We start from the raw sequence: 13,934 nt of genomic DNA on the forward strand, positions 1-13,934 counted from the left end.
CCACTCAGCAATATTCCAGTTATATGATGGCTGTCTGTAAATAATAGTCTGGACCAGACAATCGTGTGATTAGCATTATGAATATCTGCAAAATTGGGATGCGATGACAAGCATCAGCCAGTCAGCGAGTCTGACCACCCGATCCCCTTAGTCGCTTCTAACGACGAGCATGTGTTCCTGTAGACCACCACTGCTGTGTAAACATTGGAATTATTATAATTATCTTCTGAATACGCAATGAATATGTGAACACAGACTTCAGGCAAATACAATGTGGTGAGCGAATTATACATGGTTTTGTAAATGAATAACTTCGTTTAAATAAAAATCAAAATGGATGTGATATTTCGGTTTTTTTCCTAAATCTTAAAATGGCATTTATTTCCAAAGGTTTTCCGTCCATTTCATTGAACTGTGCCACAACTACTTTTAAGAAACCCAAACCAGATGGATCATGGATTCAACTTCAGCATTGCAAAATGTCATTACGGGTAGAGTAAATAGTATACTTTAAAGACGTTTAGAAGTTAAATGTTATAGAAGTTTTCAGGATTACATGTACCACCCGGCTCTGAAACCTTTTTAGTGATATCGGTTGTTCGAAAAGCGGCAACATCATATGACGTCCACCCGTTTCTGGATTCAATTTCAGTTTCCCATTTCGTTTCAATGCGAACCTTCTTCGTTGTCATTTAAAATGTTTACTAAATTTGAATACATATTCTAAGGCAAATGTTATTGTGACATACAAACAACAAGCAGAATCAGTATTGAGGTTCTTGAGGGGCATTTAGAAGTTGGTGTTCAAGTAAAACGCAAATATTATGGATGACAACTTCTTTATTGTGTCACAACGTTTCTGGGCTATTCCTTGCCCCTTCGTCAGGTGAATTGTGAATCAGTGTTGAACTTCAACTGCCTCGAATAAAATGTTATTACGTGGAAATTACGGTAACGATCAACAGTCCACAAGAAGAGCGCACGTGGCATATGCAAATGAGGCACATTGCATGAGAGGGTTCACGTGCAAGGTCCCACTGTCAGTAGCTAGTGTATCACATTATACATTGATGAAGGAGAGTCACCTTCGCCTCATTGAGGCCTAGGCAAGATCATTCCATATCCGAGGGAGTTCTTGTAGTGTTGTTGGTGGATTCGTTGACGTCGTTGGTGACGTCATAAACGTCGCTCCATTTCATCCCAGGATGTAAGAATGTAAATTATTTTTCCCCGAGCGCCATGGATATGCATAACTGTGGTGATGTTATGTAATCAGTCTTAAAGACCTGTACAATGTATACTCAGAGGCAAAGGGTATAGTGAAATGGAATTTGTTCATAAGTAATCTTGTGGTTTTGGATCCGAACCAGGGAAGAAACGCAATCAAGCAGATGCTGTTCGAACTGCACGAAAACAACAAATATACAAACACACTCTTGAATGGCCATTAGAAGTCGAATTTACCACGTATTTGTACGATGCCGTTACATGCGACAGTGCCGTTAGCACGCAGGGACACATTTTACACATTCTGTCTGGCTATTGACACTGCTTCTGTCGTTCTGCAAACAGGAATCAGTTAAACATTGCCTGTCCCCATTTCCTTGTGTTCCAGTAAATTCTCTCGAAATTCTCAAACCAAAAAAAGAGTCTCATTCACCTATTCAGACAATAACCTACTTTTCAGCCGATCCAAATTTTCTCGTGTGAAAGTGAAAACAGACATAAAAAACAACTATGGTTACACAGAATTGCAATTTCTTGTTTCATAAGAAATGGTATTTACAATTGAATTTTAATTTTAAACTTTAATAAAATCGTATTTCTATATTTTATGGCGAGGTGTAGGCAGCATTACCTTAACTAAGACGTCACAGACTGCCCCAGGTTTATGAGGTCGCAAAATAATTCACAATGCATCTGGCTCACTGGTTACACCTGTCATGTGTTTTGTGCACTTATGCAGTGTAGTTCTATAACGCACAATGTGATTGATATGATATCAAGTCCGTACCAGACCGCCAAACCTTTCTAGCGTCAGAGCCTCGTTTTGAGATTTCCACGATTTCCAGGTTTCTGTTTGTCAGTGCTCGCTGTACCACAGAGCACGCTGCACGATGTTTGCAAGGATTATAAGGAGCGTAGTGTTGCAATATACAAGTGCTCAGATGTATCAAATAATACTGATTAATATTTTTAAGTATCCAGTTAAATGAATTGGTCTCAAAACTCTGGACTGGTTATTGTACTAAGTTGCGCAATAGGATGGAACCCAGTCAACAGGAAACGCGACTGATGTGTAATCAATGTTTTGACTTGGAAAGCTCTGTAAATTAATTACTTATATCTCCTCCGTCATGCACGTTTCCTCAGTTCCAAGTTAATGTGATATCATAAAGTGTATTAAAATTCAACATGAATGAAAATTCAGAACTAAAGTTTGGTTACCTTTCGTTAAATGTTTCAAGATCTTTCAATGTTTCCATGAACTTGTGAAGAGCAAGCTTTTACTGGCGGTCTTCTGGAAATGTAATTCTTAAGAGTTACGTCCCTTAGATCCACATACGCACGTGGGAAGACAACCTGTTGACAACTCGAAACTGATGTTTATTTCCGATGTGACGCGCCTGTAAGAAAATGGACACGGTAGGTTGTTTGTTAACTTTGTCAGTTGTCTCATGTTGCAGATATGTGGAGCCACGGGCATTGAACAGCTGATTCCTGGGAAAGGATTGTCAACTGTTCTGGAGCCCCGTTAGGAAGAATAATACAATCAACACGATCAAGAGATGACCTCGCTGCATCTCTCGGCTGTGTGCAACATTATAACTGTATTGTATATAACTACACCCGTAGACATCAAACATCATAAATATGAAGGACTGAAATGTAACCACAGAGAACATTTGTCAATAAAAGATTAATGCTTTTTCACTAGATGTTCGATCTGCCCACATTTCATTTTGTTTTTCTTTTTGTCTTGCAGGAAATTTGAAACATATTATAATGCTTATGCATCTAACATATACATTACTATAATTCTTGGCCGAGAACAGCGATGCGACCCTGTACAGTGTCATGTCTAGACTGTATAGCACCGCATCTCGGCTATATAATCCTATAAAACAAATGTTTAATCTGTTAGATTGAACAGGGATACTCTACAACAGGGATAGGTCACTCGCTTGCTTTCTTTACCATTTGTACTAATTAACGTGTGCCTTGTCATGCTCCAACGCACACACAGTGACTTGGTGCGTTCCCAGCGCAACTTCGGCTGCGTTTAACAGTACTTCAGCCAGTTTATTGTATCAGTCGGAATTTTACAACGAATGAATGAATGAATGAATTAAGAGCAAGAATCATATGTGAATGAATGAAAGAAATAAAGAAAAAGAACAAAAGAAAGAAATACATATGTGAATGAATGAAAGAATAAATGATACACCACGGCCATCCCTCCCCAAACATGTTAAAGAACGCAAAATTATCGCTAGAACACGTGTTAACATCAGCTGTCCTTTTTTAAAAATCTACTTTGAGACATTTTTACATTAGTAACTAATTCAGATATCTTATTGCATGTGTGGAATGGCATGGACATTGACAGAATGTTAACTGACACTGTCACACACACCTCAAAAACAGAAAGTTTAGAACTATCACAAAACGTTGTAAACACCTTTCCAGTTCTGTCAAATACTAACAAAAACAAGAAAGAAAGAAGTTTTAGAACTATAACACTCAAGCATCACAAGCATCAATGGTGGATCAGAACAGATCGGCGATATGTCATATTTTTCACACACCTCAAATACACCCAAACAATTTTTTTTAAATTATAATACTATCACTATTACTTGCAAACACCTTTCACCTGATGGTATATTCCCCTCATAAAAATTAAAGGTGTATGTGAAAGATGTTTTAGAACAATAACTAGAAACACTCAAACAACGCCCTGTAGTATTTCAATGGCAGATCGTCGATATGTCATACTTAATACACAATTTTTTTTAGTTATAAAACTATCACTATTACTTGCAAACACTTTTCAACTAAAGGTATATTTCCCTTCTAAAAATAAAACGAATATGTGAAAGAAGTTTTTAGCGATAGAATCTACTCTTTCTTCGGGCTGTGTACTGAGAATTGAAGCCAGTGAGCTACAACATGATTGAATAACATTCTAATATGTTTGTTCTCACTCATTGTTTGCCTTAAAATGTTTCCATATCACATCAATGAAATGTATATATATTTTTGCTGTTTCAGGAAGATCCTGCTGGAAACATGACAGGCAGTGGGTTACCTGGCATCACTGTCAATGGTCAGCCGAAGAATTACTTTGCCAGCTATGAGGATCTCTCCATTCATGAACTGATGCTGAAGGATTTCCCTCGTACGCAGGCATACAAGAAGTTCTTTGAGGAGAATGCTCCCCACTTTAAGGATAAGGTAGTTTTAGATGTTGGAGCTGGCACTGGGGTCCTGAGTCTGTTTGCTGCATCTGTTGGAGCTAAGAAAGTATATGCAGTTGAAGCTAGCAAGATGTCGGAACTCTGTAAAGAGATTGTGAAGTGTAATGGGTTTGAGGACAAAGTGGAAGTGTTCAGCTGCCCAGTTGAGGAGTTGTCACTGCCAGAGAATACAAAAGTGGATGTTTTAGTATCTGAATGGATGGGTTTCTATTTGTTACATGAAGCCATGCTTGATTCTGTCATTTATGCAAGAGATAAATTTCTTGCCTCAGATGGCATAATGGCCCCTTCCAGAGCAACACTGTATGTGGCACCAACAGATATGGACTCGTATCATTCCAGTCACGTGGAGTACTGGAAAAACGTTTATGGGTTTGACTTCTCCTCAGTGATTCCATCTGTGACGCAAAAGTTCCAAAAGGAACCTGTGATTTCAGAAATACAGTCCGCAGAACTGCTTGCATCAGCACAAAAAGTTGTTGAACTTGATTTAAAAACTGTTGTGCTTACTGATGTGCAAAAGATAAGCCAACAGCTTGATATGAAGATGGACAAATCTGGGGTATTGCGTGGATTTGCATCTTGGTTTGATGTTGAGTTCTCTCCCCTTGACAGTTCTGTGGCATGTGGTGTGCTGAGTACATCCCCGAATTCTCCTCTGACACACTGGAAACAGACAGTATTCATGCTACCAGAGGAGATCCCCATAGATACAGGGGATGAGATAAGCACCCTTGTGGAGCTCTCACAGGATGAAGCTAACAAACGCCACTACAACATATCAATTGAGCTTCTGGATATGGACGATGAATACAGTGATGAGGATGACCACCCTGTGCCATGTGACTGTGGAGCAGCCGGTGCCGCCTCATCAAGAAAGTGATGGATACGTACGATGAAGAACACCGTGAACTGGAGGCGGAGGCAGACAGTGTCAATGTGGAGGCAGAAACTGAAGCAGTCAGAGTGATGGACTCTGAAATGAGCTTGGAAAGTAGTGACCTAGAAGTCATTGATCAGTAGATGGGATGTTTAAGTCAAGATTGCCTAAACGTTTGTTTGTCTACCAACTGAGCATCAGTCTCAGAGTATCATGATATTGTTCTTAGGGGCCCTTTGCCCTCATGCCTGATGCAGCTGGCTGACAGCTGTAACCAAAACAATGCTTTGACGTTCTACATGTTCAAATGATATATGTATCTTCATATTTAATGTATGCACAAAGTAACGAAACCATAACCTAGTCAAAATATCAAAGTGTGTTATGTCATGTTATGCCAAAAGCTGCTTAGGGGGTGAAAATGAAAGATAAAAATCACGAAGTATCAAAATTGTGTTTTATAGCTGAAACAAGTATTTGTAAGCATCATTAGGTTTAGCCACAAGCAATATGGTTGTTTAGCATTTACTGGTAGTGAATTGATCTGATTACAAGCAAAGAAATTTAAGAATCTGTTTGTTATATTGTTGGAATTTGATGTTTTAAGAAAATAAACATGATCAAAGGTAAAGTTTATTCAACTAGTAAAATTGTGATTTAGTGTTCTGTGTTGCTGTTTTTGCAAGTGACTGACAAGATGATTGCATCACACCTTGACATTCTTCACTTCAGTTCTGTTATCGGATTATGGCCCTACTGAGGGTCTCAAGGTTAGTTTCAAGTAAGTGAATATCTAATGATTCCACATATCCAACAGTAGCGAGTCTGGGTTAAAACAGGTCCCCATTGATATACACTTGTTTGAGGTGGCAACACAATGATAGACCACCGTCAGAAATCCTTAAGACACAGTACAATTTAAGTCTGATAAAATTCTCCTTTTAGAATTGTTTACAAACTATGTGAGTATGTCTTTATGAATCCTGTGTGAACATATTTTTCAATTGATAAACTGATTTGAAATATTATATATATTCTTCAAAAAGTATTTGACCTTTCTTCAGAGCATTATATTTTATGTGTGCTTTGTTGTGTAGTTTGTTGTCTAAAGCAGCATTCTGCAAGTTTCCAGCTATATGATGGCAGTCTGTAAATAATCACGTCTGCACTAGACAATCCGGTGATCAACATCATGAGCATCGTTATATGCAACTGGGATACGATGACATGTGTCAACCAATTTAGGGAGCCTTACCACCTGATCTGTCTCTTACGACAGGCATGGGTTGCTGAAGACCAACTGTTACCCGAACCCGGTCTTAACTAATTTCCACACTAAAACTGCAACTAATTTAACACTAAAACTAACCATAATAATCTTCACTTGTCTCTCACAATGATATAAACACCGATCAAATCTTACAGTATATGATAGCTGTATGCTGTTGCTAAACATTACAGTCTGTACTCGGGTGTATTATTGCTGTAAAAATATTTCACTTGGCATCCTGTACGGGCGAGTAACGGTAATAAGATTATTAGTCACAGACCCTGGTTTTGGTAGTACCACAGTGCATGGTAGTGTTGGAGTGCGAACACAGTTAGCTGAATACTACTTGTTTGGGCGACCATTGACTTGGACTTGCATTGTGGTTGTCTGTTTCCATGGCTTCTTTCCAATCATTTAGAAAGTGACGGGTTTCCTTAGTCATGAAATGGAAAAGTGTTCAGATTCTTCTATGTCTGTATTCAGCGGAGTGATTTCTAATGTGAACTGTTTTTGCTGATGTAGAACTAACATACTACTACTGCGTCAGATTTATGTGCGTTTGGAATGGTCAGAGAGGGAAGAGAGAGAGTGAGTATGGTTTTACAACGCTTTTAGTAATATACCAGCAATATCACATGAGGAAACCAGTAATTGGCTTCACACATTGTGCCCATGTAGGGATTTAAACCTGCATTTTTGCCTTGAGGAGTAAACGCTTTAACCACAAGGCTATGTATGCCGCCCCAAATGGTCAATTGATCCCTGGCTCAGAATCCACTGCAACAATAGCATGACATCATAATGGTTCAAAAGACTGGTATTATGTCACTGAATGGCACCCAGGTCTACCCAGTGTTCAGATGAATGACATAAGATGGACAGACTTGGCTGGAGGGACAGAAACGGCTAATTCCAAATGAGTGAGTGAGAGTTTTATTTTACACCGCTGTTAGCAATGTTCCAGCAAAATCACGGCGGGGGGACATAAGAAATGGTCTTCATACATTGTGCCCATGTGGTGAATCGAACCCGGATCTTCAGCGCGACGAACGCGACGCTTTAACCACTAGGCTACCCCACCAATTCCAAATGAGCTTCAAACAAGTTAGAGAATGGTTCATCCTGTGATATTTTTTGCTTGCTTGTTGTTTAAGGCAGCACTCAGCAGTAGTCAAGCTGTATTATGGCGGTGTGATGATATCAATTGTAATACAGTGATGTGTCAGAGAGCTTGACCACCTGATCCTGTTAGTCGTCTCATGCGACAAGCATGGGTTGAAGATCCCCAGGTTTAACCTTCATAGGTGTAGAAGTAACTGGTTAAACTGGATTAAATGATACACTGTACCATGTCACACTATGTGCACAATACGCATGGGGTGCCTTCTCATCAGAGACCATGTAATAAACCTATTCTTCTCCACAGCATTCTTGATTTCCTGGAGACAGACACTGCCCTATTGGATTGTTAATGATGTTAGGTGTTGCGAGGATGAAATACGAGTTGATTACGCACTGCATGTTATGAAGTGTAGACATACTATGCTGGTACATGTGACTGATTCATAAAGATGCTGCCATTAGCACTCTTGAAACCGTTTCATGTTGTACTTCGTTTCACAGAGTGTTTTGGTTCTGATTGTCATGAGTGAATTTGTTAACATAGGAATAATCACATAGTAGCTCGGGGCTGGAAGTGGATCTTTTTCTGTCGCTATACCATGTTTAGGTGTGTTCTTATTAAAAATGTTGGGATGGACTATTTTTAGTGTTAGACCTTAACATTATCCCGTGGCTAGTACAAATCTCCCCTTACTTTCAACCATAGGTGTGCATTTTTTCTTATCAAAGATAGTAAACTTCTTAGATTATTAGTGGCAACTGGCTGCAACTTTGTATTTCCCAGAGAAAGGTTTCAGGCAGCATCTGTCAAAATGTTTCTGGGAGGCAGAATTTTCATAAGTAAGACGACAAAATCTGTTTTCTCAGTGACCTTTAATTCCATGTCTTAATTTCTATGCCAACCAGTGCTTTATTATTCATTCTGTCTTTTTGAGCCATCTTTTCAAACCTGTTCTAATAATTATTAGTGAGTGAGTTTAGTTTTACTCTGCTCTCAGCAATATTCCAGCTATATGTGGTGGTCTGTAAATAATAGAGTCTGGACCAGACAACCCAGTGACCCAACAGCATGAGCATCGATCCTGACGTGGTGTCCGTTTAGCTATGATCTTTTCTCTAATTTCGGATTGAGAAAAAACACAATACTATCAAGAAAAGTATGCATGTGCAGTGAACAACATTTAATGTTTTCCATCCTTTAGACTGTATACTTCCATTCATCTTACAACAGACCATAGTCTTATGTAAGGACTATTATAAGGTCAGTGGACAAGACTAATGGACATTTTCAGACACTGGACTAGTGACTTCTATCAGTCTGGAATTCCTGGGCAGATTATGTATCCAGAGCTTAATGCTTGCAATACATCTATTCACTCACACCAGAGTATGACAGGTCCAAGAGAAGGTGACTACTGGTCACTGCTTTGCACAATGAAGGTAAACCCAGAGAAGACAAAAGCTTGGTGTATACTGTAAACATGTTTAATTTCCATACAAGGCATTCATTGTGACAGTTCTGTTTATCCCACCCTGTTGTCCTCTACCATCTTGGAAAGGAAGGAAGGAAGGGAGGGATGGAGATGGTGATGACCTCCTCACACAACACACAGCTGTCGTCTATACACATTATACACTTATACACCACTGGCCAGTCTAATGCACTCCTCAGTCAGGGGAAGATACTGAAGCTCTCAGTCATCACAATGCACTTTTTTCCCTAAAAATTCCTTACATTCTTTTAGCACTACATTGCCGGCAAAGAAAACATATTCGAAAAAGTCACCAATGAGCTTCCTCTTACAAATCCCCCGACTTTGGTTGCTGTTCATCGACATTAATATTATTGCACTGAGAAATCCTGAAGACCGAACATGGATCTATCGAGATTCCATGCCCCAACAACTTAGGTCAGAGATTGCTGTTTAAAAACAATCACACGACAATTGTCAGCAAAGGAAATATAACAATTAATAGACACTTAAGCAATTGATTGTAAGATCGAAGACAAAAGATACTATATGAGGTAAATATTTTTTCTACTTTAATTTGTGAGCCTTAATTCAATCAAGTTTGGATTATATCGCAGGAAACCTAACAAATAACTTTTATGTTCTGGAACTAATATTAGCCTGAGCTAGACTGATACCGAAAGCCACAATGTAGTTTCATCTGAAGTTTTATGTCTGACAATCACTAAATAGATCAAAAATATATTTAAAAAAGAAGTCATCTTGACCAACAGTGTAATACTGCAATATCACTTATGACATTTGGTATCAGTACACCCAAATGTTGTCATTACACAAGTAGAAAATCCTTGAATAACTAACACAGATGGCATAGCAAAAGGCTTGCAAGATGCAGTATGTTGTGTGTTCAAGGCTGAACAGTAGCCACAAGTTGATACAGCAGATACAACCTTACTAAGCAAGATGCAAACCTGTGTCTAACAGTATGTGTCAGCATTTTCCAGAATTCTTCCACTGAATTGTTACTTGGCAGTTTAATATAACCATGGCAACATCAATGTACATGTAAAGTCATTTACATTGAAAATGTACTTAAATTCAAAAGAAATTTCGTGTGGATAGTACGAATATCCCAACAATTCTACATTAACTTACAGTTTCTATAGCACCTTGTTCTTACAATACAAATTTCACAACAATCAAATTTGTTCATCAATTCCTAGCACAAAATCCCCCAATGAGAGGAACACTCCATTGAAAACATGTCACGAGGAAACAGGCGTGATGATGGTTCTTACTGCGACAGTGACATACACAACAGCACACAGCTACCACTACACTGGACTAGAATGTCACCAGATGTAGAATCTTGCTATAAAGTGAGTGAAAATAAAGCTGTCGGTATTTTTTAAAGGGATCAGGTTTCTTCAAGAGTAACTTTAATTGTTTTCTGATAAGTTAGCACATATCTAAGAATGTCAAGCATAAACTACTTCAGAAGACAATTGGTGGGCTCTGTTTTTCAAGTATCTGCTTTATAACAGATACAAAATCTGAATTCTATGTTTTCATGAGATAAGAAGAATATGACATTGTACAACAACCTAGAGATCTGTAAAACCCTGTTAGCTACACACTGTACAAACTAAAACATGGGCAGTAAGAACCATAATTCTATACAAACTTTTACATATCTACAAATATACAATGGTCATTCGAGATCCTACATTTGGTCAATGAAACATTTCTTGATATATCTTCCTTATTCAGATTTAAATATATTTATATGTGTAAACAAGAACAACTTCATAAACAATCAATTGCAAATGCCTTAATCTGGATTCAAATTGGGCCTAAATTTCATACATCTACGGAGATGGTATTTTAGACAGATGGTATTTCAGACAGCGTTTTCTTCTAATTTTTAACGAACATATTTATTTATATTGCTTTCATAGAAATGCAACTGGCTTGCAAATGTGTATGTGGCTGAAATATTCCATGTGCAGTTGAATGATTATGCGATGATATAATGTTAGTATAATAAATATATGAATGATAACACCATGAAACCAACAAGGTGATGCTTGTTGCATCGGACCCAACAAACCCCTAGTCACATACCGGTAAATAGCTCACGTGAAATACTCAATAGGGTATTTTGTCAACAAACACATCCAACCTGCAGCGTTTGACAAGTACAACAGCTCAATATGACATGCTCACAGCTTGTATATATGTCTGTATGTTAATTCCCCTGCTCATTCCCAGGGTTTCCATATCCAGACTGGAAAGGAATTTACAGTAATGTTTGAATATTGAAACAGATGTCGGAGTTGGTATTCCAGCTTTTTATAAACATGGACCAAATTTCTGAGAATATTTGACTGAATGAATTTATCTGCTCTATAAACTCCAGTTACATGCAGCCTGATAGATATTATCGTTAGTGCACACATCCCTGACAATGGCAGTGTTGATGAACATGCAACCCACCACATGATACAAGGCTAGAAATTATGGTCTGTTCAAACAGAACACCCTGTCATCAGCAAGTCAAAAGTATTTCCCTTGTAGCATCAAAATCCAAAAATAACAATAAAAATATTAAGTTATTGCATTTAGGATGTTCAAATGCCATTAGCTTGGTACCAACAATGAACAAAATGTCAGAAGCAGTCATGATTTCTTCTTTCTACTTCTTGCCACACTTAATTTCCAGCCCTGTGATATCAACAAGAATATTTCAAACAACACAGCGCAGTACAAGCAAAGCATAAGAAAATGTTTGAAAATCACCAAAGTTGTCACCACTGACTAGATACATGGAAGCCCAATTCAGCACAGCTTCATTGAAACTGTGCTAAAACTAATTCAGAGTGGTGATAAGGTGACAGACTAACTTACACGCTAGAAGATTCTGTTAATATTTTAGTAAAGGTTTTCTTTGTTTTTGACATTAACAAATGCTTATCATGGCATACCATGACATCCTGTTTACATACAAATACAATAAAGAAGTTATCTCCCCTACATACATGCAATAAAGAAATTATCTCCCCTGCCACATCAAAGACGATATCCCATAGCAGCCACTGCATTCCTGGTAGTGCAGCACACTAGATGTACTTTCCCTGGATGGTGTAATGATGGGACTCAACCTCAGTAGCAGTACACAAGGAACAAAATGGCTCCTACTGACACATACTCAGATGCAGGGGAAGGGTTCTAAACTTGAGACAAAACTCCTCACTTGCATAAACTAGTCACAGAAACAAACCAATCTTGGGACACAAATGCCAGTTTGAGGGTATTGTGTTTGGTGTATGGCACCTTGTACTGGGAACTAGATTCTACACACTGGGACACGGTGCGTACTGGTTGTCATGACAAAGAATTAGGCAGGCCATGCTGAGATATACTTCACTGGGTCACACTTGATGGACTTTGTACTTATGTCGGTGGAGTGGTGCGATATAATTCTGATCCATATTACTAAAATCCTTTTAAAATCTGTGTATCTGAAATTTCAATTGGAGCAATATTGTGCACCAGATCAGATTCTATGTCTATAATGCTGGACAGTGACAATACTGAAAACTGATACATGGACAGATTTACAGTTTTGATTTGGGCCGAATGTTGTACAAATCCATCCGACATCATGCCACTAAAACCCCAGGCTCACATTCTGTGGACTGAAACCTTGATTTGCATAGATAAAACATTCACAGGAAGTGAACTAACTGGCCTGTTCAGGTCGAAGGTCTTTGCTTGTACTGCCATCGCTGTGGACAAGAAAACACATTGCACATCTCACTCCATTCAGTCTATCATGGAGAATTCACCAGGATGCACTACACACGCACCAGTTGTAACAGTGATCACAAACTCCCATCATGCACCAGCAATGCAAGTCATGTGGCTGGTATAGGTTACCATGGTTACACAGATAACAGTTTGACGCGTATGTCAAATCGTGTAACAAAAATGATTTGTGGCTTGCGTCTACCCTGGTAATACTCTCTCAAATCTTTCACCATAAAGCTAGATGGATGAGAACTCACATTCAAAAACTCTGGTCATGTTCTGGGCTTGGTGTAAGAATCATTGATGTACATGAATTTCAACCGATCAAACTGCCAAGAATGCTCGGATGCATACTGTGGTGAAACCACTGAAGGTTTAGCGTGCAATGACATGTGCCTAGCTTCACACAGTGTTTACTCCTAGTTAATGCAGTCATTCCACCCAACATTAGAGAACCGAATCTAGATTGTGCTGCAAGTGTCCAGCAGCGGGCTTTCACATCACCTGCTCAAACTATGGCTTCTTTCTCGGTCACCGTTACTTTGTGAGTTCTCAGGCTCTTTCAACAATTCCTCTTCATAATATTTGCGGAAGAACGCATGTCGCAGAGACTGTTTGAGATTCACTCTGTTGCTGGGATCGTACTCCAGCATTTTGCCAATGACGTCAAACAGCTGTCTGTGCTCCTCGTTATCAGGGTCCTTAATGTAGCGCTGGAATAATGTTTAGTAGTCATTAGTGATGGCCACATGTCATAATGGAGTACATGCACATGCAATATCATCGCTTTCTTTACATCTGAACAATGCAGAGAAATTCTGTGGGATGGAAGCACAAACAGACATGAATTGAAACTGTTACTGCCATTGTTAAGTTTAAATGACATGTAAACACATGTA

General features: G+C 38.7%; 2 protein-coding genes across 2 annotated transcripts in view; one reads left to right on the forward strand and one right to left on the reverse strand.

The window, feature by feature from the left end:
• The first annotated feature begins 2,557 nt into the window (after positions 1 to 2,557).
• LOC124270741 (protein arginine N-methyltransferase 1-like) lies at positions 2,558 to 5,997 on the forward strand. Its single transcript, XM_046705781.1, is given in 3 exon segments — positions 2,558 to 2,646; positions 4,276 to 5,338; positions 5,341 to 5,997. Coding segments are annotated over 3 exon segments (1,236 nt in total). The 5' UTR covers positions 2,558 to 2,637; the 3' UTR covers positions 5,505 to 5,997.
• A 3,225-nt stretch (positions 5,998 to 9,222) lies between these two features.
• LOC124270742 (dual specificity protein kinase CLK2-like) overlaps positions 9,223 to 13,934 on the reverse strand; it is a 78,305-nt gene continuing 73,593 nt past the window's right edge. Inside the window, 1 exon segment of the mRNA XM_046705782.1 lies at positions 9,223 to 13,748. Within this exon segment, the coding sequence (XP_046561738.1) occupies positions 13,536 to 13,748 (213 nt within the window). The 3' untranslated portion in view covers positions 9,223 to 13,535.

The sequence above is a fragment of the Haliotis rubra genome, unplaced genomic scaffold, assembly GCF_003918875.1.
Source record: "Haliotis rubra isolate DU_JTF1 unplaced genomic scaffold, ASM391887v1 Scf154, whole genome shotgun sequence".
NCBI lineage: Eukaryota > Metazoa > Mollusca > Gastropoda > Lepetellida > Haliotidae > Haliotis > Haliotis rubra.